The sequence below is a fragment of the Anthonomus grandis genome, chromosome 19 (assembly GCF_022605725.1).
Source record: "Anthonomus grandis grandis chromosome 19, icAntGran1.3, whole genome shotgun sequence".
In the NCBI taxonomy this organism is placed as follows: domain Eukaryota; kingdom Metazoa; phylum Arthropoda; class Insecta; order Coleoptera; family Curculionidae; genus Anthonomus; species Anthonomus grandis.
Window position 1 is genome coordinate 1,824,677 of NC_065564.1, and position 23,681 is coordinate 1,848,357.

The 23,681-nt window shown below is 35.8% G+C and overlaps 1 protein-coding gene across 1 annotated transcript; it reads right to left on the bottom strand.

The window, feature by feature from the left end:
• Positions 1 to 66: 66 nt before the first annotated feature.
• LOC126747724 (rho guanine nucleotide exchange factor 11) lies at positions 67 to 23,459 on the bottom strand. The gene is made up of 25 exons (XM_050456523.1): positions 23,168 to 23,459; positions 22,605 to 22,798; positions 22,326 to 22,543; positions 21,798 to 22,268; positions 21,535 to 21,735; positions 21,047 to 21,337; positions 20,785 to 20,997; positions 20,473 to 20,727; positions 20,311 to 20,422; positions 19,912 to 20,079; positions 19,791 to 19,850; positions 4,866 to 5,055; positions 4,665 to 4,778; positions 4,530 to 4,604; positions 4,281 to 4,465; positions 3,987 to 4,220; positions 3,743 to 3,904; positions 3,181 to 3,678; positions 2,294 to 2,381; positions 1,964 to 2,220; positions 1,716 to 1,907; positions 1,471 to 1,658; positions 972 to 1,187; positions 742 to 912; positions 67 to 680 (listed from the first exon to the last, which is right to left on the bottom strand). Exons 1-25 carry the CDS (start codon positions 23,257 to 23,259, stop codon positions 639 to 641), a joined length of 4,887 nt encoding a protein of 1,628 aa, XP_050312480.1. The 5' UTR covers positions 23,260 to 23,459; the 3' UTR covers positions 67 to 638.
• Positions 23,460 to 23,681: the final 222 nt, after the last annotated feature.

Genomic DNA, 23,681 nt, shown 5'->3' on the forward strand with positions numbered 1-23,681 from the left:
CATACTTAAACGTTTATTCAACTATCGTGTGTTGCGAGTTAAAAGGATGAAAAGAGACAACAAAACTCTAATTTAAAAACGTTTATTATCTAATAAGTGGACTGTTACCTTTCGTATATAAATACAATAATAATAATAGTAATAATAATATTAACAATAATAATAATAATAATAATAATAATAGTAATAATTATTAGGCCACTAATCTGAATAATAGAAAAGAAAAATTAACATGACAATAAAAATCTACACAATAAATGCCGTGCGGTTAAAAATTATTACACAATAAAGCGTTGTTGTTATTCATTTACATAAAAAAGGCACTTTTTTATATCTCTTTCTCTCTCGCACTCACCCTGGACCCGTTCATCTCTCTCTCTCTCTCTCTCTCTTTCACTCTCTCTCTCTCTAAAACAATAAATACAATACTATATTCAGGTAAATCGGGTTCGAAGCGAACATAATAATTATCGTACAATTATTATACAAAATTAGGGAGGGGGTGGGATTAGGTTGTTATTTAGGCCTCACGTCTAAGTACAAAAGGCACTCAACGATATTGCACCAACATACAAAAATATATTTATCTCTCTTTCTCTTATTGAAACATGACGTGTGTGTATTCTTCTTCTTCTTCTTTAATTAGGTTCGTCAGGGTTTATTGCTTCACAAAATACCTCCTGTGCAGAAAAAACAAATGAGAAAAACAAACCTTGGTCGTCTTTTGTTTTATTTATTTACCTGGGCACTATCGTCAGACCCCGCGTTCCCCGCTTCCCCCTCCTCCTCCTCCCGTCCCGCTTCCTCTTCTTCACCTTCGTGAAGGTGATGCTGCACGTGCAACTGTTCCCTCACTTTTTGCAACTCCCTCCTCAATCGATCCCGCTCGTCCTCCACTTGTTTCACCTCGTTCTAATTTAAAAGGGACCAAATGAGAAAAAAAAAAAGAAAAATAGAGGATCGACTCGTACCAGTAACGTGGCGAGTTGTAGACTGAGCGCGGAGGCGATGTCCGCGACTAAACTGGCCGACACGCTGGGAATCACGGATTTCGAGTCGGGGGGCGGCGGCGGCGGCGCCTCGTGGGCGGCACAGGCGGCGGTCGACTTGACGCCCGCCCGGGCGGCCACCACGTCGCCCTCCGAGATGTTGTACGCCTCGTTTACCGCCTTTTGGAGAATGTCCACCTGGAGATTTTAATTTAAAAAAAAAAAAAAATTTAATTATTTATTTATTACAGGCGGTTGTCATGGTGTTATTTAATACTCCCCCACCAGGTAAACACCCCTTCCCTTGTTTGGCACTTTAATGTTTTTTCTTTTGTTTTTAGGTTGCCGTGGTGATATGAGCGCCCCTCCCAAGAAAGCATTCCCAGGTCTAATTACTTTGTAATATAAAAATGTTGTTGTTTGTTTGTTTGTTGTTTTTTAATTAATTACTAAAAAAAAAAAAAAACAAATGAAATCTAACCTGAAACACGCTGGCCAATAACCGTTCGGTAATGTCCGATCCTCGGCCGTTTTTCGCGATCGAGTTGGCCGAGGCCATGTCCGCGATATGCTCGAAGTGTTCCCGCGGGATGGCCAACATGTCCGCCACCAGATCCTCTTTCTCGGCCAAAGCCTGCTTGACCAGGGCGTCCTTACGTCTTATTTGCTCTGCAAAAACAAAAGAAAATTTTTTCTTAAATTGAAAAAAAAAAATGAAAGTGGTACCTAAAGGGGTGAGCATCTGTTCGGCGGTGTGCACCGGGGGCACCGCGACGCTCACCTGCGACGGCTCGATCAGGGGCCAATCGTCCGCGCTGATGATCGTCGTCACGGCACCGCCACCCCCGCCCCCTCCGTAGCACCCCTCCTCCTCCTCCTCCTCACCACCACCACCACCGGCAATTGTTATTTTCGCGTCTATAAAAGTTAATGAGTTCATTTGTCTCGCACCCCTCCCCCTTTTCTCTTCTTACCTGGAGCGTCGTCTCCTCGAGGTTCCTCACTCATTTTTGGTTCCTCTTCCTCTTCTTTTTCTGTTGCTCGTGGGGCTGTAGCTGAAGCCTCCTTCGCCTCCTCTTCTTCTTCTTCCGGTTCCCTACGCACTGACTCGTTGTCGCTGTCCGAGACGGAGGGCGTCGCGAGGCCGCCCGCCGCCCCTCCGCCTCCCCGCCCCTTTTTGCCCTCCCGTCGATTATAGGCGTCCGCGGCGTCCGAAAAGTGCTTCCGCCAACTAAATTAAGACAATTTTTGACCTTTTCCTCTCGGTCTATTTTCGACTATTTTACTACGCCCGTCACTCTTACCTCTCCCGTTTGGCCTCGTCTTCCGCCTGCAGGTCGTACATTTGGCTACTGGTCGTCGACATATTCACCAAAAAAAGGGCATTTTTACCTACAAGTTTCGTCCTTTTTAGGTCTCATCAATCGACAGTTAGTTAAGGAAACTGGTGCATAATTTAATTGAATACGACTGACTTTTATTTATTTTTTCATTTAAAAAGTACTTTAGTTAGAAGGTTGAAATTTTATGCAAGGATTGCCAAAGGTTCTTACTATCTACCCTGAAAGTTTCATCCTTTTAGGTCTCATCAGTCAAAAGTTATTTGGATTTAAACATTCAGTTGACACATTATAATTTAATTAGACACAAGGGCCATTTATTTATTTATTTAATGACTAATTAATTTAGTCAGAAAATTGAAATTTTCAGAACTAATTGTTGAAGGTTCCAACTATCCACCCTGAAAGTTTCATCCATTTAGGTATCATCAGTTAAAAGTTATTTGTACTTGAACCTTGACTTGGAGCCATAATTGAGTTGAACTCCCTTGTCATTATTTATTTATTTTTTTAATAATTAACTAATTTATTTAGAAAATTGAAATTTTCTGGAGGGATTAGTAATCGTTCCAACTATCTACCCTGAAAGTTTCATCCTTTTAGGTCTCATCAATCAAAAGTTATTTGGATTTAAATATTGAGTTGATGCATAATTTACTTGTCATTCATTTATTGTTTAAATAAAAAAGTATTTGAATTAGAAAGTTGAATTTTTCTGCAGAGATAGCCAAAGGTTCTTACTATCCGCACTGAAAGTTTCATCATTGTAGGCCTCCTCAGTCAAAAGTTATTTGAATTTAAACATCAAGTCCACCCATAATTAATGAAATAAACAATTGATTAATACTCACAGACTGCGTTCTCCCTCACCAGCAGCGTGTTCATTTTAATAATGGGCGAGAGCAGGGGCATGGGGGCGACACTTTGAAAAAACTTCAAAATGTATTTGTCACTCTCCTTCTGCAGTATGACCACCATTTCCTCCATGAGGAGCACGTGCACCGGCACCGGGGCCTTATTGGTCCTCCTGAGCATCAGACTTCCCTCCTTCACCAACTTGTACTTCGTCAGGTCGATATTCTTGAAATCGTACACGATCGGATGATCGTTGGATCGGAAATTCGACGTGTCCAGATGGCGCTGGATTTCCTCCAGACGATGCTTGTTCATGGCCAACTTGGTGGCCTCGTCCACGTAACTCAGCATCTCCTTGGAGTGCTGGTGCACCAGCCGTAAGTTGGCCAACTCCTCCTTGTATTCGTCGCGGGAGGCCGCGTCCACGCTCTTGATTAATCGCTCGAACAAAAGAGGGTAGCGGGTGAGGCGTTGCATCTCGTATGGCACAATACCTTTTAAGTAATTAATTAATTAATTGTAATTATTTGTTTGTAATTAATTAATTAGGAAGATTACTTTGTAATTGTTGACGTTTACACTGACGCTTTTTCTCGCATTGGGCGAGGAGGGCGTCGAATTTCCCGTCTCGTTCCCGCCTCTTTTTGATGAATTCCAGGGCCAACTGCTGGCGCTCGCAAAAGGCGGCCGCCGCCCTTTGAAGTTGCTCTCCTTGGGCACCTTGATGTTGGTAATTTTTAATTTTTTTAAATAAAAAAAAGTGCCGAAAGTTTCACTACTCTAGACCTCCTCAGTCGCTTACCAGAAAATATCTTCAATAGAACATCCCCGATTTGCCTCATGAGCGGATCCTTCTCCCTCATGCGCTTCATCTCGTTGTCGATATCCACGTGGATGTCCAGCAGCTCCTTGATGTTCGGGAAGATCAGGGTCAACTCCTCCGGCTTTAACGTGTGGCTCTCCTGAAGGGTTTTATAAAACAATTTGTACAAGACTTTCAGCATGCGCACGTGGTTTGATTCGGTGGAAATTAATTCTAAAACAAATGAAAATTTGAAATTTGTAAATTTAAAAAAAAAATTCAAATAGCCCCCACCATTGATCACTTCTTGTCTCTTGGTTTCGCTTGGATTCAGTTTCTTCAGTTCCTCCGGTAGCACCAGTTCCTGCCAATTCAAGGGGTCCGTTTCGTCCTCCATGTCACTCTCCAGGTCCGATTGGGTTCGCACGGTCGCCTGGTGCACCTCCATGCTGTTGGAGGGACTCTCCGACAGCCGCCCACTGAAAATTATTAATTGTTTTCAACAAAAAACAAAAGAATGCAAAAGGGGGTTTCTTGATTTACTTGACGGCGGAAATGCTGGAGTTCGAGGAGCTGCCAGACTCGTTTTTCGATAAGTCTTGTTTGTCTTCGTTGTATCTGCAAAAAAAAAAACCGTTTTTCCACGTTTTCATTATTGAAAAACCAATCGGAAATTACGTGGTGTTGTGGGCGTGTGAGGGATCGCTCACGTTCCGCCTCTGCTGCTTCCTGATCTTCTCCGATTGCTCTTTGACGCTCTCGGAGCGGTTTATGTGCCCCCCCCGCGCGTCTCTTCACTCCCGAAGAGGAACCTGTCGAACTATAAAAGGATGAAATATAAAAATTAATTTCCTATCGATTTTCACCCCCACCCCCTACCTTTCTTGGGGCATAGCGGAGGGTTCTTTGTCCAAAGAGGAAGAAGTTTCGGGAGTAGCTGCCGCCCCCTCGTCGCCGCCGCCCTTTGGCGAGTTTTGGTCTTCGATCGGCCGGCCGCCCTCCTCGCGGACGGCGTCCGGCCTACGATCGGATCCGGTCCTGGACACCGGTTGGGACACTTTGGCTTCCCCTAAATTGTTTTTTTTATTTGATAAAAATGCTGCAAACTCCCCTTTCCCCCCCCCCCTTGGAATTTTAACCAAACAAAATCCAATAAATCTTTAATAATTCAATTTTTCGCGGCACTGTCAATCCAACTTCGCTTGGTCTACGTCTTAACTTAGAACACCGATAGTGGAAGGGGAGAGGGGAAATTTGAATAATACCAAGCGAAGTTCAATTAACAGCTGGATACTTTTGCACTTTAGGGATATTATATTGAGTAGCCATTTCTGTGGGTTCCTTATCTTGGACAGGTATCTAAGGATTTTAAAATAATTGGATTCTCGACCCATAGGTAAATTTGACAAGTGTGATTCAAAAATGGCCAACTTTCAAAATTTTTCCTGGAAAAACTATTGACCCTAAAATAATTTTCCGGGCGTTTCTAGATAATATGGAACCGTCTGAATCCTTTAATACCATTTGCAAAGTCGTACGTGAGATAGCTTTTGAGATATAGGCCTTTAAAGTGAATTGTGCTCGAAATTGTTAACCGAAATTTGTCAACTTTGGCAATTTTTTCTGGGAAAACTGTCGACGTTCAAATTGTTTTTTTTAACGTTTCTAGAAAATATGGAACCTCCTGAATCGTTTGGTACCATTGGCAAACTCGTACGACTAATAGGTTCTAAGATATAGCACTTTAAATTGAGAAAAAAATTGAGCAATGGGTGATTCTCGGGGTTGTTAACCGAAAATTGTCAACTTTGAAATTTTTTACTGGCAAAACTATTGACTTCCAAATTATTTTTTCAACGTTTCTAGAATAAATTAAACTTTCTAAATCGTTTGGTACCACTGGTAAATTCCTATGACCTTCAGGCATTGAGATATTTCCTTTCAAAGTAAGATCAACTTTGGAATTTTTTTCCGGCAATACTATTGACTCCAGAATAATTTTCCGGGTGGTTTTGGACAATTTGAGGCCTCCTTAATCGTTTGGTACCATTGGCGAAGTCGTACCACTGTTAGGTTCTGAGATATAACCCTTCAAAGTGAGCAGTGAAATTTAGCTGCAACATTTTTTTTCTATTCAAAAATATTAAATTAATTTATTATTAAAGAATCCCCTTTTTCCCTTCTAATCCTCTTGGAATTTTGAAAAATGAAAATCCAATAATTAACAAATAAAAGTTAACTTTTCCGCGGTACTGTCACTTCAACTTCGCTTGGTCTGCGTCCTAACTTATAGTAGAAGGAGTGGGGGGGAGAGGGAGGGAAGATTTTTATAATACCAAGCGAAGTTCAATTAACAGTTGGAAGTTTTTGCACTTTAACAATATTTTATTGAGTGACCCATTTCAGTGGGTTCTCTTTCATTAAAATCTGATATATTTTGATTCCTTAAGAAAACTCGAGGCCCAAAAATGGGCAACTTTGAAAATTTTTCCTGGAAAAACTAATGACTCTAAAATAATTTCCTCGACGTTTCTACACAATATGGAACCACCTGAATTGTGTGGTACCATTGGCAAAGTCGTTTGACTAAAAGGTCCTGAAATGTAGCCCTTTTAAGTGGATAAGAATATTTTTAAAACGATCGAGATTTTTTGCCGAAATTTGCCAACTTTAGAATTTTTTTTTGGGAAAACTGTTGAGTCTCAAATTATTTTTCCAACGTTTCCAAAATATTTGGAACCTTCTGATTAATTTGGTACCACTGGAAAAGTTGTGGGTCTAATAGGTTCTGAGATATGACCCTTTAAAGTTAGGAGTGGATGAGGATTTTCTGAAAACGATCGAGATTTTTTACCGAAATTTGTCAACTTTAGAATTTTATTTTGGGAAAACTGTCGAGTCTCAAATTATTTTTTTAATGTTTCCAGAATATTTGGAACCTTCTGATTAATTTGGTACCACTGGAAAAGTTGTGGGTCTGATAGGTTCTGAGATATGACCCTTTAAAGTTAGGAGGGGATGAGGATTTTCTGAAAACGATCGAGATTTTTTACCGAAATTTGTCAACTTTAGAATTTTTTGTTGGGAAAACTGTTAAGTTTCAAATTATTTTTTTAATGTTTTCCGAATATTTGGAACCTTCTGATTAATTTGGTACCACTGGAAAAGTTGTGGGTTTGATAGGTTCTGAGATATGACCCTTTAATGTTAGGAGTGGATGAGGATTTTTTGAAAACGATCGAGATTTTTTACCGAAATTTGCCAACTTTAGAATTTTTTTTTGGGAAAACTGTTGAGTTTCAAATTATTTTTCCAACGTTTCTAGAATATTTGGAACCTTCTGATTAATTTGGTACCACTGAAAAAGTTGTGGGTCTGATAGGTTCTGAGATATGACCCTTTAATGTTAGGAGGGGATGAGGATTTTCTGAAAACAATCGAGATTTTTTACCGAAATTTGTCAACTTTAGAATTTTTTTTTGGGAAAACTGTTGAGTTTCAAATTATTTTTTCAACGTTTCCAAAATATTTGGAACCTTCTGATTAATTTGGTACCACTGGAAAAGTTGTGGGTTTGATAGGTTCTGAGATATGACCCTTTAATGTTAGGAGTGGATGAGGATTTTCTGAAAACGATCGGAATTTTTTGCCGAAATTTGCCAACTTTAGATTTTTTTTTTGGGAAAACCGTTGAGTTTCAAATTATTTTTTCGATGTTTCCAGAATATTTGGAACCTTCTGATTAATTTGGTACCACTGGAAAAGTTGTGGGTCTAATAGGTTCTGAGATATGACCCTTTAAAGTTAGAAGTGGATGAGGATTTTCTGAAAACGATCGAGATTTTTTACCGAAATTTGCCAACTTTAGAATTTTTTTTTGGGAAAACTGTTGAGTCTCAAATTATTTTTTTAATGTTTTCAGAATATTTGGAACCTTCTGATTAATTTGGTACCACTGGAAAAGTTGTGGGTCTGATAGGTTCTGAGATATGACCCTTTAATGTTAGGAGGGGATGAGGATTTTCTGAAAACGATCGAAATTTTTTACCGAAATTTGTCAACTTTAGATTTTTTTTTTGGGAAAACTGTTGAGTTTCAAATTATTTTTTTAATGTTTTCAGAATATTTGGAACCTTCTGATTAATTTGGTACCACTGGAAAAGTTGTGGGTCTAATAGGTTCTGAGATATGACCCTTTAAAGTTAGGAGGGGATGAGCATTTTCTGAAAACAATCGAGATTTTTTACCGAAATTTGTCAACTTTAGAATTTTATTTTGGGAAAACTGTTGAGTGTCAAATTATTTTTTCAACGTTTTCAGAATATTTGAAATGTTCTGATTAATTTGGTACCACTGGAAAAGTTGTTGGTCTGATAGGTTCTGAGATATGACCCTTTAAAGTTAGGAGTGGATGAGGATTTTCTGAAAACGATCGAGATTTTTTACCGAAATTTGCCAACTTTAGAATTTTTTTCTGGGAAAACTGTTGAGTCTCAAATTATTTTTTCAACGTTTCCAGAATATTTGAAACCTTCTAATTAATTTGGTACCAATGGAAAAGTTGTGGGTCTGATAGGTTCTAAGATATGACCCTTTAATGTTAGGAGTGGATGAGGATTTTCTGAAAACGATCGAAATTTCTTACTGAAATTGGTCAACTTTAGAATTTTTTTTTGGGAAAATCGTTGAGTTTCAAATTATTTTTCTAACGTTTCTAGAATAAATGAACCTTCCTGAATCATTTGGTACCACTGGGAAACTCCTATAAGTTACAGCTTCTAAGATATTTCCCTTTGAAGTTACCAACAACTTGGACTATCTGAATTCCTTACAAATACTTACCTATACTACAATAAAATTAATCAAATTAAATTAATTCTTGGATCATAGTTATGTTATTCAAAAAACTTTCCTCAGGGACTCAAGTTGCACTACCCATTATAATTTTAAAAAAATACCCTCGCAAGGGGATGGAATAAATTTTACCTTTATTCAAATGTAACCAACTGGGAAACTTATTTAAGCCCGGGGGTTGTTTCATCGAGTAAAACTCAAACTCCTCCTGACAGAGGGACGTGGAGGAGGACGAGGTCTCCATCATTTTCGCCCTGCGGGTACGCAAAAGGCTCAAATTGATGGCGCTGCTCGATTTCGATTTGGCCAATAGGGGGCGCTCCCCGGGTTTCTCCTCCCCCGTTCGGTTCGTTTCTACCGACTTTTGGGAACCAAAAGGTCGACTGAAATCAACGCAAATTTCTCGTGGATCGAGTTTTTTTTTTTCTCTCTCTCTCTCACTCTCTCTTTCATGTTACCTGATCCGCTCCAAGTTGGTGGTCTGTCTGGTGAGTCTCCCGAAGTGAAACTGGCCGAGGGACTTGTGGTGGACTCCTCCGGGTTCGGTTGGGGAGGTCACGTCCTCTTCCGGGATCCTCCCCGTGAGGTCCAGAGATTTTTTCGGTTTCAGTTTTTTCAAGTCGATTTTCGAGGCGTCGTCACTTTTGCTCTTGTAAATCTTCGATTTGACCCTTTTCAAGTAGGAGTCGTTGGCGGGTTGTTCGGGGGGTTTCGGAGGGTTTTTCTCCACTTTGAGGCTCTCGGTGGTGGTGGTGGTGGTGGTGGACCGGAACAAGTCGCTCAACCGTCGATTCTTTTTACTTTGGTCGATAATGAAGAAGCCACTGAGGGCTCTGGTCAATGGGGTCGGCTGGTTTTTCTCTTTTTCCACCGGGTTTTCGATGACGAAACTGTCACTGTAGCGTTTCACCGAGTCACTTTTGGTTAAGGCCGGTTTGTTCCGTAAAACCACCCCGTCCACCTCGTCTTTGTTATTATTGCTCGACTGATGGGAGATGACGTTTACTTCCGGTGCGGGGGCGCTGTTACCGGTTTTGGAGTCATTTTTTTTCGTCTTGTTCCGGGTCCTGTTTCTTCCGGTTTTTTGGTTCTGATTGACGGTAGGCGTTTGTTTCTTTTTATCCGGGTTCTCTTTTTCCGGTTTACTGTTGTCGTTGCCGTTGTCACTGTTGACGTTTCGCGACTTTTTATTCGCCGTCTTCCGGTTATTAGCGCGGGGGTCTACGACCGCTTGTTTTGACCACATAATTTTCTTTTTTTTTTATTTTCTTCGTTTCACTGTTGGGGATTTTTGTTTTGTGAGGTTATGTTAATATTCCAAGCGACACATCATATATTATTAGGGTTAAATATATGTTTATTCAACGATTTTTTAGTAAATTGTTGGTTAATTAAACGATTGAATAGACGTATATCTTATACGATTTTTTTACAAAAGGGAGAAAATTTTGGCATTTAAAAAAATTGACAAGGAATTTACATATTTATAGTTTTTAAATTTGATTACTACACCTTAAATATTTGATGACATTTTTTTGAAAAATCACTGTTTTCTGTTCATATTATCCAATCTAATAACGCCCTTTTTGTATTAAATATCTATTAATAAACATACATAAAATTATATTAAATTTAAATAAAGAAACTGTGTTATTAGATTAGATATGAAAAACAATGATTTTTTGAAAGCAATTTCTTACTGGTAAATAGTGTGGGGTGGGTGGGGGGCTAAGGGTAGGCCTAATAAAAAACCGTTTTTTTGCAGAAAATAATTTGAAAAAAAAAAAACGTTTTTTTATTAGGCCTACCCTTAGCCCCCCACCCACCCCACACTATTTACCAGTAAGAAATTCTGTTGAAAATCACCATTTTTTTTTGTCCATAATATCCAATTTAATGGCACTGTTTTTGTATTAAATATAAATATAATTATATAAAATTTAATTAAACAAACTGTGTTATTAGATTAGATATGAAAAACAATGATTTTTTGCAAACAATTTCTTACTGGTAAGTTTGTGGGGTGGGTGGGGGGTCAAGGGTACCTTTAATAAAAAAACCTTTTTTTTTTTTGCAAAAATAAAAACCAAAAATAAACATTTATTTAACTATCATGTGTTGCTTAGAAAAATTAAATTAATTTTTCGCATTACTGTTAATCAAACTTCGCTCTATCTGTGCCTCATAATTAATTTTCTATTACCAAGCGAAGTTTAATTGACGGTGCGAAGTTTTGGCCCCTTACGGGTATTTATAGCATCTCATTGAGCCAAATCAGTAAACTGGTCTAATTTTTTTTTTTTTACGTAATTTATGAGAGAGAGAGAAAAAAAAGTGTAATAAACAGACCTCCACACGTGTTCAAACACATGTAAAACGACCGTTTCGCATTACCATTAAAACTATTAATAGGCAACAGTTTAAAAAAGAAAATAAACCAGGAAAGTGCCTTAATCAGCTAAATATAACAATGCTATCATCATTAAGAGATAAGCAAGGACTCAATAAGTTTCATTTTTTTTTTGCAATTTTTAAACTATTTTTAACTATGACCACCAGTGAAGTGCAAATAAGCACTTTCATAATTCATTCAAAAAAAAAAAGGTGTCCCAAGAGCACCATTAGGATATTGGTGACTCACTCAATGAGAAGAGGTATTCCAATTAGGTCCAGTTGACAATTATTATTATTGTCATTTGTCAAAAAAAAAATTATTAATAGTAGTAATTATGTCAGCAGTTTTTCGAAAAAAAAAATTGACATTGACACAATTTATCCGTAGAAATCTCATAAAATTAATCCCATAAAGGTTGAGTAAACATAACCCCACAAAACGAGCATAGACTAAAGTTTGTTGTTATTAGTCGAGGTGAGGGATCGACGATGTCAGACACTCACTATAGGCATGAAAACTCACAGAACACACTTAAGAAAACACTAAAACGGGCACAAATTAACGAAAAAAACGGGGCGTTTTCATTATATATCCTTCTTGTTATTACATTTCCATTATTACTGCCGGAGTGAGAGAGAGAGAGGGAGAATTCGTGAGCATCGGTTGGTCGATTCGAGACAGTATATATAGGCGAGGTTGCCACGTTTCCCGTGAGCAAAATCCTTGGATGAAGGTTTTTTCAGAAAAGTTTAGGTTCTTATTGAAATTTTGGGGTTTTTTCGCGGCACTATTAATCCAACTTCGATTTGTCAAGCGAATTAGAATTTTTGAAAAAAAAAGACAGAATTAATTAATTTTTTTTTGCAAATGCCCTTAACGATTTTTTTGTGTGCAATAATTAGCAAAAATATAGTTTTTCTTACCAAAATTAACCAAAAAACAATAATTAACGTCGCACGTTAATTAATTAACTTGCCCAATTAAAACTTACATAAGCGGTACCTAAGCATTTTTTTAAATTATAATTAACAAAAAAAATATATTTTTTTGAACAAAAAGCCCGCGAAAAGTCAAGTTCAATTTTTAAATAAAATAAATAATAAATATATTATAGGTATTGGTGTACGACGCGTAGTACCCCCCCTCCCCCCGAATTACTGAAGTGCAAACAGTTTTTTTGGGGTTTTTAGGTAGTTGTGCATTCCCCAAAGTGCGTTCAGTATTCGTCGCGATTTCGAACGGTCAACATCCACTCGGAGTGGATTTACGGACTTTTAGACTTTTTAGTGAGTGCTTGTTCCAGAGTAGGAGGAAGGGAGGAATCCTCCTGGTTCTGAGGGCTTTATACCAAGGTAGGCTTTTGTTTTTTTTATTTTTATTTATTTATTGAACGTTTATATTAATATATTTAACGCTTTTCCATTTTTCTTTTGTCTTTTATTTTTGAAAGTACCTACAACATACAAACAACAGAGTTTCTAAATTATATTTGAACATCTTCGGGTTATTCTCATTTTATAAATAAATTTTGAAAGTACAAGGTTTCTAAATCATATTTTGACATCTTCAAGAATGTCCCTAATTTTTTTGTTTAAAAATACCACGTTTCTAAATGAAATTTGGGCATCTTCAGGATATTTCAATTTTTTTTTCTTTTAATAAAAAATATATACGACATTTCTAAATCATATTTGGACATCTTCAAGAATGTCTCTAATTTTTTTTTTTTTTTTAATACAACGTTTCTAACTTAAATTTGGGCATCTTCAGAATATTCCAATTTTTAAAAAAATTTTTTTTTAATAAAAAATATATACGACGTTTCTAAATCATATTTTGACATCTTCAAAAGTGTCCCTAATTTTTGTTTTTTTTTTTTGAAAATACAACGTTTCTAAATGAAATTTGCGCATCTTCAGGATATTCCAATTTTTTTTAAATAATTTTTTTTTAAATAAAAAATATATACGACGTTTCTAAATCATATTTTGACATCTTCAAGAGTGTCCCTAATTTTTTTCCTTTTTTTTTTTGAAAATACAACGTTTCTAAATTAAATTTGGGCATCTTCAGGATATTCCAATTTTTTTAAATGAATTTTTTTTTTTAAATAAAAAATATATACAACGTTTCTAAATCATATTTTGACATCTTCAAGAGTGTCCCTCATTTTTTTCTTTTTTTTTTTTGAAAATACAACGTTTCTAAATTAAATTTGGGCATCTTCAGGATATTCCTATTTTTTTAAATTAATTTTTTTTTTAAATAAAAAATATATACAACGTTTCTAAATCATATTTTGACATCTTCAAGAGTGTCCCTCATTTTTTTCTTTTTTTTTTTTGAAAATACAACGTTTCTAAATTAAATTTGGGCATCTTCAGGATATTCCAATTTTTTTAAATGAATTTTTTTTTTTAAATAAAAAATATATACAACGTTTCTAAATCATATTTTGACATCTTCAAGAGTGTCCCTCATTTTTTTCTTTTTTTTTTTTGAAAATACAACGTTTCTAAATTAAATTTGGGCATCTTCAGGATATTCCTATTTTTTTAAATTAATTTTTTTTTTAAATAAAAAATATATACAACGTTTCTAAATCATATTTTGACATCTTCAAGAGTGTCCCTCATTTTTTTCTTTTTTTTTTTTGAAAATACAACGTTTCTAAATTAAATTTGGGCATCTTCAGGATATTCCAATTTTTTTAAATGAATTTTTTTTTTTAAATAAAAAATATATACAACGTTTCTAAATCATATTTTGACATCTTCAAGAGTGTCCCTCATTTTTTTCTTTTTTTTTTTTGAAAATACAACGTTTCTAAATTAAATTTGGGCATCTTCAGGATATTCCTATTTTTTTTTCTTTTAATAAAAAATATATACGACGTTTCTAAATCATATTTTGACATCTTGAAGAGTGTCCCTAATTTTTTTCCTTTTTTTTTTTTGAAAATACAACGTTTCTAAATTAAATTTGGGCATCTTCAAGGTAACTCCAATAAAAAAAAATTTCAAAAAATTCCCAAACTTTTTCTACTGTTTTTTTTTTTAATTTATTATCCAAAAAAAGTAAACAAAGTAAGTGCGGCAACGTGCGCGTTCCGTGACTCGCGTCATACCTAAAGGATATTACACTCTCGCTTAATAGAAACGTTCGCTTGGTATCGATACGAGGCATCAGTGCTTGCACCAATAAAGAGCTTCCCTTAGGGATTTTTATTGCCGCTTGGCAACCCCGTAAGGGCACCCCAAGTGCTAGGGCAGCTGTTTATGAACAGGTCTTATTGAAAAACCTACCTGACCTTTTGCTCGAATCGACATTAAATGGGTAGTGCAACCTAAATTAACCCTTAAGGGGAAACTTTTAAATTAAAACCGAAAATTTCGTGCTTTTAAAGCTAATAAATAAAACATGTAAAATCAGTGTTGGCCCGTTCTAAATTTAGCCGCATTTAAAAATAGACGATATTCATATGTATGCGGTTTCTGTTTTTTTTTTCCATCTTTCTCTCTTCAACCCAACCCTCTCTATGTTTTACTGACCTGAGGTGGTGGCCCAGGCGGGCAACTTTAACAATTTCTTAAAACTACTCGATCGCTTTAACACTCCGCCGCTGCTGTTGTTGGGGCATTTTTCCTCCCCCGGTGGGTCCATACATAGAAATTCACTTTAAACACTCTGAATCCATAATTTTCTTGAAATAAAATTGAGACATTTAGGCACTCAATTCAAATAATCTTCAACTGTTTATATCATCCTTCTCTCAATCGAGAGAGAGCGAAGGAGAGAGACTCGCGGCCGCCCTTGATGCATCGTCGTTTTTAGTTTAACCTTGGATGAACCGCCCTCCCCGTCACCCCTCCTCACTACTTCCGTCAAAAAACGGGGAAGGGACGACGTCTATTTCCTGAGGGATAAACCGGGAGAGGGTGGTGGGGGAGCAGATGTTTCGCTCGTAAATATTATTGATGTTGCATTGGGATTTTAAATTTAATTGGAAGCGCTGTCAATAGGACTTCGCTCTGCTTTAAGGAAAATTCACGATAATTTCCTTGATTTTTAATGGATTTTTTGGAATGTTGGCTTATAAGGAAGGGATTTTAATTCTGAATAAATAATGTATCTACATAAATTTTCAAATAATCATTAGTTTGGGAGTTAAGTGGATTTTATTGAAAATTTGCCCTAATTTTTTTCGATAATTTCCCTAATTCTTTATGGATTTTCCTGAAAATTGGCTTATGAAAAAGGGCCTTTAATTCTAAATAATTAATGTATCTACATACATTTTCAAAAAGTCATTAGTTTGAGAATTAAAGGAATTTTTTTGAAAATTTTCCCAAATTAATTACAGTATTTAAAATTCTTGATAATTTCCTTAATTTTTCATGGTTTTTTTTGAAAATTACCTCATAGGAAAGGGCTTTTAATTCTAAATAAATAATGTATCTACATAAATTTTCGAAAAGTCAGTAGTTTAGGACTTAAAGGGATTTTTTTTGAAAATTTGCCCAAATTAGTTACAGTATTTAAAATTCTCGATAACTTCCTTAATTTTCCATGGATTTTTTTGAAAATTAGTTCATAGGAAAGGGCTTTTAATTCTAAATAAATAATGTATCTACATAAATTTTCAAAAAATCAGTAGTTTAGGAATTACAGGGATTTTTTTGAAAATTTGCCCAAATTAGTTACAATATCTAAAATTCCCGATAACTTCCTTAATTTTCCATGGATTTTTTTGAAAATTAGCTTATAGGAAAGGGTTTTTAATTCTAAATAAATAATGTATCTACATAAATTTTGAAAAAGTCAGTAGTTTGGGAATTAAAGGGATTTTTTTGAAAATTTGCCCAAATTAATCGCAATATCTAAAATTCCCGATAACTTCCTTAATTTTCCATGGACATTTTTGAAAATTAGTTCATAGGGAAGGGATTTTAATTCTAAATAAATAATGTATCTACATAAATTTTGAAAAAGTCAGTAGTTTGGGAATTAAAGGGATTTTTTTGAAAATTTGCCCAAATTAGTTACAGTATTTAAAATTCTCAATAACTTCCTTAATTTTCCATGGATTTTTTTGAAAATTAGTTCATAGGAAAGGGCTTTTAATTCTAAATAAATAATGTATCTACATACATTTTCAAAAAGTCATCAGTTTGGGACTTAAAGGGATTTTTTTGAAAATTTGCCCAAATTAATCACAATATCTAAAATTCCCGATAACTTTCTTAATTTTCCATGGATTTTTTTGAAAATTACCTCATAGGAAAGAGATTTAAATTCTAAATAAATAATGTATCTACATAAATTTTCAAAAAGTTATTAGTTTAGGAATTAAAGGGATTTTTTTGAAAATTTGCCCAAATTAATCACAATATTTAAAATTCTCGATAACTTTCTTAATTTTTCATGGATTTTTTTGAAAATTACCTCATAGGAAAGAGATTTAAATTCTAAATAAATAATGTATCTACATAAATTTTCAAAAAGTTATTAGTTTAGGAATTAAAGGGATTTTTTTGAAAATTTGCCCAAATTAATCACAATATTTAAAATTCTCGATAACTTCCTTAATTTTTCATGGATTTTTTTGAAAATTAGCTCATGGGAAAGGGCTTTAAATTCTAAATAAATAATGTATCTACATAAATTTTCAAGAAGTCATTAGTTTGGGAATTAAAGGGATTTTTTTGAAAATTTGCCCAAATTAATCACAATATCTAAAATTCCCGATAACTTTCTTAATTTTCCATGGATTTTTTTGAAAATTACCTCATAGGAAAGAGATTTAAATTCTAAATAAATAATGTATCTACATAAATTTTCAAAAAGTTATTAGTTTAGGAATTAAAGGGATTTTTTTGAAAATTTGCCCAAATTAATCACAATATTTAAAATTCTCGATAACTTCCTTAATTTTTCATGGATTTTTTTGAAAATTAGCTCATGGGAAAGGGCTTTAAATTCTAAATAAATAATGTATCTACATAAATTTTCAAGAAGTCATTAGTTTTGGAATTAAAGGGATTTTTTTGAAAGTTTGCCCAAATTAATCGCAATATCTAAAATTCCCGATAAGTTCCTTAATTTTCCATGGATTTTTTTGAAAATTAGCTCATAGGAAAGGGCTTTAAATTCTAAATAAATAATCTATCTACATAAATTTTGAAAAACTCAGTAGTTTGGGAATTAAAGGGATTTTTTTGAAAATTTGTCCAAATTAATCACAATATTTAAAATTCTCGATAACTTCCTTAATTTTCCATGGATTTTTATGAAAATTAGCTCATAGAAAAGAGCTTTTAATTCTAAATAAATAATGTATCTACATAAATTTTCAAAAATTCAGTAGTTTAGGAATTACAGGGATTTTTTTGAAAATTTGCCCAAATTAATCACAATATCTAAAATTTCCGATAACTTCCTTAATTTTCCATGGATTTTTTTGAAAATTAGCTCATAGGAAAGGGATTTTAATTCTAAATAAATAATCTATCTGCATAAATTTTCAAAAAGTCAGTAGTTTAGGAATTACAGGGATTTTTTTGAAAATTTGCCCAAATTAATCACAATATCTAAAATTCTCGATAACTTCCTTAATTTTCCATGGATTTTTTTGAAAATTAGTTCATAGGAAAGGGCTTTTAATTCTAAATAAATAATGTATCTACATAAATTTTCAAAAAATCAGTAGTTTAGGAATTACAGGGATTTTTTTGAAAATTTGCCCAAATTAATCACAATATCTAAAATTCTCGATAACTTCCTTAATTTTCCATGGATTTTTTTGAAAATTAGTTCATAGGAAAGGGCTTTTAATTCTAAATAAATAATGTATCTACATAAATTTTCAAAAAATCAGTAGTTTAGGAATTACAGGGATTTTTTTGAAAATTTGCCCAAATTAATCACAATATCTAAAATTCCCGATAACTTCCTTAATTTTCCATGGATTTTTTTGAAAATTACCTCATAGGAAAGAGCTTTAAATTCTAAATAAATAATGTATCTACATAAATTTTTAAAAAGTTATTAGTTTAGGAATTAAAGGGATTTTTTTTGAAAATTTGCCCAAATTAATCACAATATTTAAAATTCTCGATAACTTCCTTAATTTTTCATGGATTTTTTTGAAAATTAGCTCATGGGAAAGGGCTTTAAATTCTAAATAAATAATGTATCTACATAAATTTTCAAGAAGTCATTAGTTTGGGAATTAAAGGGATTTTTTTGAAAGTTTGCCCAAATTAATCACAATATCTAAAATTCCCGATATCTTCCTTAATTTTCCATGGATTTTTTTGAAAATTAGCTTATAGAAAAGGGCTTTAAATTCTAAATAAATAATGTATCTACATAAATTTTAAAAAAATCAGTAGTTTAGGAATTAAAGGGATTTTTTTGAAAATTTGCCCAAATTAATCACAATATCTAAAATTCTCGATAACTTCCTTCATTTTCCATGGATTTTTTTTGAAAATTAGCTCATAGGAAAGGGCTTTTAATTCCAAACAAATAACTTAACTATAAAAATTTTCAAAAACCTAATACTTTCAGAGTAAAATTGATTTTTTTGGAAAAATCTGTTACAATTACACCATGTAAAATCCCAAATAATTTAGACCCTTAAGAACCGATTTTTCATTAAAAACACCTTAAGTACTTTCAAAAGGAAACCACTGGTGAAAAACAAAGGGTAAATGGGAAAGCACATTACTATTAACAGTGTCTTAATTCCTCTAATTAATTCCCGATACTAATTATGCGTTTTTTTTTTCAGATCGGTAAGTACACGTTTAAAATTATGCATGCTATTGGGTTGGAGGACCAGTTCCGGCCTGTCCATGGAGATCGTGGGCCCACGAAGGATTGCGGGCCTATAAGGCGAACTCGCGGCCGTTGTACGTAAATTAATTACGCGAAAAAAAAAAGAAAATTAAAAGTACGCGTTTCCAATTGAATTTCTATCGAATCAATTGAAATTCTGGCGTTTTTACGTCACGCGCGTTTAAAAATAGACGACCAGCGTCGACGGGTCCGTTGCATTTAACGTTAAATAGAGCAACAACATCTGCTTGTTTCGGTTTTTTTTTTATGGTGCTCTAGAGTCATCATCAGGTATTGTTATTATTATTATTATAATTAAAGGTCAGACAGCTGTGTTAATTGATTAATTGATTTTTTTGTATGTATGTACATATATATATATATAAGTTAAGTGAATTAAGAAAAAAATTGATTGAGTGCCTAAATGTTTACGTACCAACTTATTATAGTGACAATTTTATTTTTTTTTTTTTAAACAAACGAACTGCTGTTGATAATGAAAAACAAACGCGAATCGCGCGACGCCCGACGCTCGACTGATTTAAACACGCGGCGTCGCGATGCTCCCCACGTCCTCCCTCCCTCCTCTTCCTCTCTCCTATAGCGGGAAGAGGGGGAGAGGAGGGAACTGATAAATCCCGAATTAGATTTATTAAGGTGCAGCAGCACCACCACCACACTTTAATGTAATACAGGGTGTGTCAAAGACTTACCGCTTTCCGCCATCAGCTGATGATTCTCCTTCTCCTCCATTTGTCTTCGTTCTTTTTCGACTGAAACAAAAAAATAGTAATTTTTCAATTTTTGGGAATTTTGGTTTTCTGAGCAGCTTACTTTGGATAAATTGGGAGGCTTTTCTGATCCGGTTCTGTTCGCTCTGGTCGTGTCTCATCCCCTTGACGAATCCCCGGATTATCCCGCGGGATTCTTTCGCTTTAAACGGTCCCGGGCAACAGTCGTCGTATTTTTTTACACACACGCGGTGTAAATCGATGTTGCAAGCTGGAATTTTTTGTTTTAACTTAAATCAAGTTGGCCCTTGACGGTTCTTTTTTTTTTTTTTTTTTAATTGAAATCAAGTAGCCTTGGCAACCCTTTCGTTTCCCCGTTTATTTATCCCGAGTAACCATAGCAACCCTTTAATTTTGTTTTTCCTCCTTTGAATACTGTTTTTATTTACCAAGTAACCGTGGCAACCCTACCCCCTCCTAAGAATACTTGATTTTTCCTTACCGGAACACTGATAACCCTGTGGACTGATTCCTAAAATGATTTGGTGACAGTAATTGCACAATTTGACGGTGTGGTACTGTTGGGCCACAAAATGGTGGCTCAAGTGACTCAACTGGAAATAAAAATTGTCAAAAAATTAATTATTAAAAGTGATTAACGTACTTTTCTGGAATATTTTCCCATAAATCGGGCTTTAAACGATCGTTCCTTGTTGACGAACGTGGGCACGCGGTCCAGGTCCATGTTCTGAGGACGGATTTTAAAAATCCGGATCAGAACGGTGATCAGGGCGGCTATGAGCAGACATTTCCGGATATCCGGATTTTCTTTTTCCACTTCCTCCATGTAGGGCTCCACTTTGGGGATGAATAGGGTCTCGTAAAGTTTCGTTTCTTTCAGTTTATCGTTGTACAGATCCTGGAAAACAATTTTCCTGGAACAATTCTGATTTATTTTCAATTGTTTTTTTTTTACCATCAATTCTTGATCCGTGGGTCCATAAATGGTCCCCAATCCGGCCCTTCTCTTCTGCTGAAACTCCGCCAACTGATTGTTCAACTCCTTTTTCGCCTTTTGTCTCGCTTTCCAGAATATTTTCCGCATAATTTCCTCCTTTTCCACGTCAATCGTTAAATAATCGTCGATTTCGCGCACAGTATCTTCCGTGACGTCATTCAACTTTAAGGGCTAAAAAACAATTGAAACACATTCGAAAAAAACTATCGCACACGCTTACCGCTCCCGGCACCAAAAAACTGGAATGGATCTCAAAGGCCCATTTGCGCATCTCCTTCGCGTTTCCCTCCTTATACAAATCGGTGAGGAGGTAAAACAAAAGACTGTTCGGGTCCGAGTTGGACAAAACGTAATTCATGAAAACGGCCAAGTGAGGAGGGTGTTCCCATAATTTCGTCAGGGAGGTGAAGTATCCCTGATCCTCCCCCTCGTCCTGGATCTCCATATCGGAAATATCGTCGTCCTCCATGGTGATGATCGTTTGCTGGGGCGAACGTAACACGATGGGACTCTAAAAAATTCCCCATAAGTCAAATCAAGTGACCCAAGTTGCCCTGACAACCCTCTCATTTTTTATTTATTCCCAGTAACCATGACAACCCTTCATCTCTGTCTTCATCAAGCAACCCTTGAACCACTGTTATTTTAATAATATCCAAGTAACCTTGGCAACGACCCTAAATTAAACAAAAAAAATTCAATTGTTACCCCATCCAGATCGAAACTGCTGTCAAAAGAGTGGGACCCCCCTCCCGGCCCCATCATCAATCTTTGGTACTTCCTTCCCGCTTCCGGACTGGGATAGGGGGGCGGAGGGGTTCCAGGGGGAGTGGCCGGTAACCTCTCGCATCCGTCCTCCGTGTCCCGACCCATTAAACATTCGGGACTCGATTTGGTCCTTTGGTGTTTCTAAAATTAATGATCACCCTTTAAAACCCTGCATTCCTCCTCCTCCTCACTAATTTACTTACACCGATGGTGGTGGGGTCGTTATGTAATGATGTGCATGTGGCCACTAGTGGGAAAAGCATTTGTTTCTCGCAAGAGTTTGGTAAGTCGTGGGTGGTGTGGTGGGGTGGACGGGGTGGTAATGGCGGTGGTTGATCGGGGTGGTGGTGGTGATAATGGCCGGCACTTACCCCCGAATTGACCTCGTTTGATAAAAATGATAAATTGATGTCCGATGGGGTTGTTGTTGTTTTGTTTCTTCTTGGCAGTGGGGGAGGTTCGTCTGGCATCCTGATTGGGGACAGGGTGTGTCTTACCTCGGACAAGTTATCCTGAAGGATTCTCAGGTTTTTTTCCGCTTTCGCTAATTCAAGACGTTTCTTCTCATTAAAGCCATCCTCAGATCGTAATTTGTTTAAGTGCAGCTGCTCTTTTTCTATCATCAGGCGATAGTATTGCTCCTTTTCTTGTTGCAGTTGGTGTTGCTTGGCATTCTATAATTAAACAAATTAAAAAAAACAAGTTAATTAATTAAAACTCAAATTTAGTACATCAACTGGCACTGGAGCAGTGATTTTGGTACTTGATGGAAGACTATTGGGTCTGGCCATGCGTAATGGGGAGCTGCTCTGTTGTACCGTCAGTACCACTTGGGGCTGAGCCTTAATTAAGGCCACCACCTCCGTATGGGTGGAATGTTTTACATTTTTCCCATTCACATGGATTATTTTATCTCCTGCATGTAATCCGGCCTTTTCGGCAGGACCTCCTACCATAAAAACACTTCAGTTACCCCACAATCATTTGTTTTTTTACACCGTTTTTTTTACCTTCTTTCACACTTTGCACATAAACCGGATTATCCCCGGAAACTTTCATGCCATAACCGTCATTGTCACGGGTGACAACCACCCTTACAACATTCGGTAAGCTGTGCTGATAGTCTTTAAGGGAGGGGGAGCGATTGGAGCTTCCTATGGGGCTTGAGACGGGTGAGGACCAACCTCCTGGACTTCCATTACCACTATAAGTTTTAGAAAATTACTTCAGAGGAAAATTAGAGTATCTGAAGCATTTTTTTATGAGCAATTTGATATGCTATACTTTCTTGTAGCCCCAATAGGTCTCAAGTTACACGGGATCAATTAAAATCATAAAATTAAGGAAACTTTTAGGCATAACTTGAGACCTATTCAACATATTCTCAAACTACTTTCACCCAAATGTAGGGGATATTTAGGGGATCAAATGGGGGCCTAGAAGGATTTTCTGGGTGCAAATTGTGTTATTAGGGAGGGGTCACTTGTGTTAAATGGTTAATTAAGCAAAGCCTTTCCCTGTTAATAAATGCATCAACTACATAAGACTTTTGGCCCATTCTAATATGACTTACGAAGGCGGTCTCGTCGTCGAATGACTATTAAAATTATTATTATTATTGTTATTATTCATATTGGAGGACGATGTTGTTTGTTGGCCATTCATTAGTAGAAAATTTAACACCACAATAATTTAATTAAGCGAAAAACCGTCGCGAACGCAAATTTATTGGCATGGTGGCCCGCGAGCACACCGGACACGGTCACTAGCGAGTTTTTCCTACGATTTTTCTATTGTTTTCCCATGTATTGAGTCACAAAAGCCATATATATATATACATATATATATATATATATGAGGAAAATATTTTCGGTCCAACAAGTGTCACTTGTCAGCCATCTTGGACCTCTTGTTTTTTGACAGCCTGTCAAGTTTTATAATAATAGTCGCGTCGATTCAGTAGAGAGGGCGGCACGTGCAAAAATGTTTCGGCGGGGCGCCCCTAGGTAGCGCTACAAGTAAATAAAGTGTAATTGGTTCAGTGGAGATGGCGCCAGTTGTTTAAATGTGACGTGTGTTCAGTGAAA

What these genes read in the sequence shown, in the direction of transcription:
- LOC126747724 (XM_050456523.1), bottom strand. Translation starts at nt 23,259, where the DNA reads ATGAATGGCCAACAAACAACATCGTCCTCCAATATGAATAATAACAAT. An exon ending in AGCCTCCCAATTTATCCAAA is followed by an intron (nt 19,851 to 19,911) that starts GTAAGCTGCTCA and finishes TTTTTGTTTCAG; the next exon opens with TCGAAAAAGAACGAAGACAA. An exon ending in TCACACGCCCACAACACCAC is followed by an intron (nt 4,605 to 4,664) that starts GTAATTTCCGAT and finishes TTTTTTTTGCAG; the next exon opens with ATACAACGAAGACAAACAAG.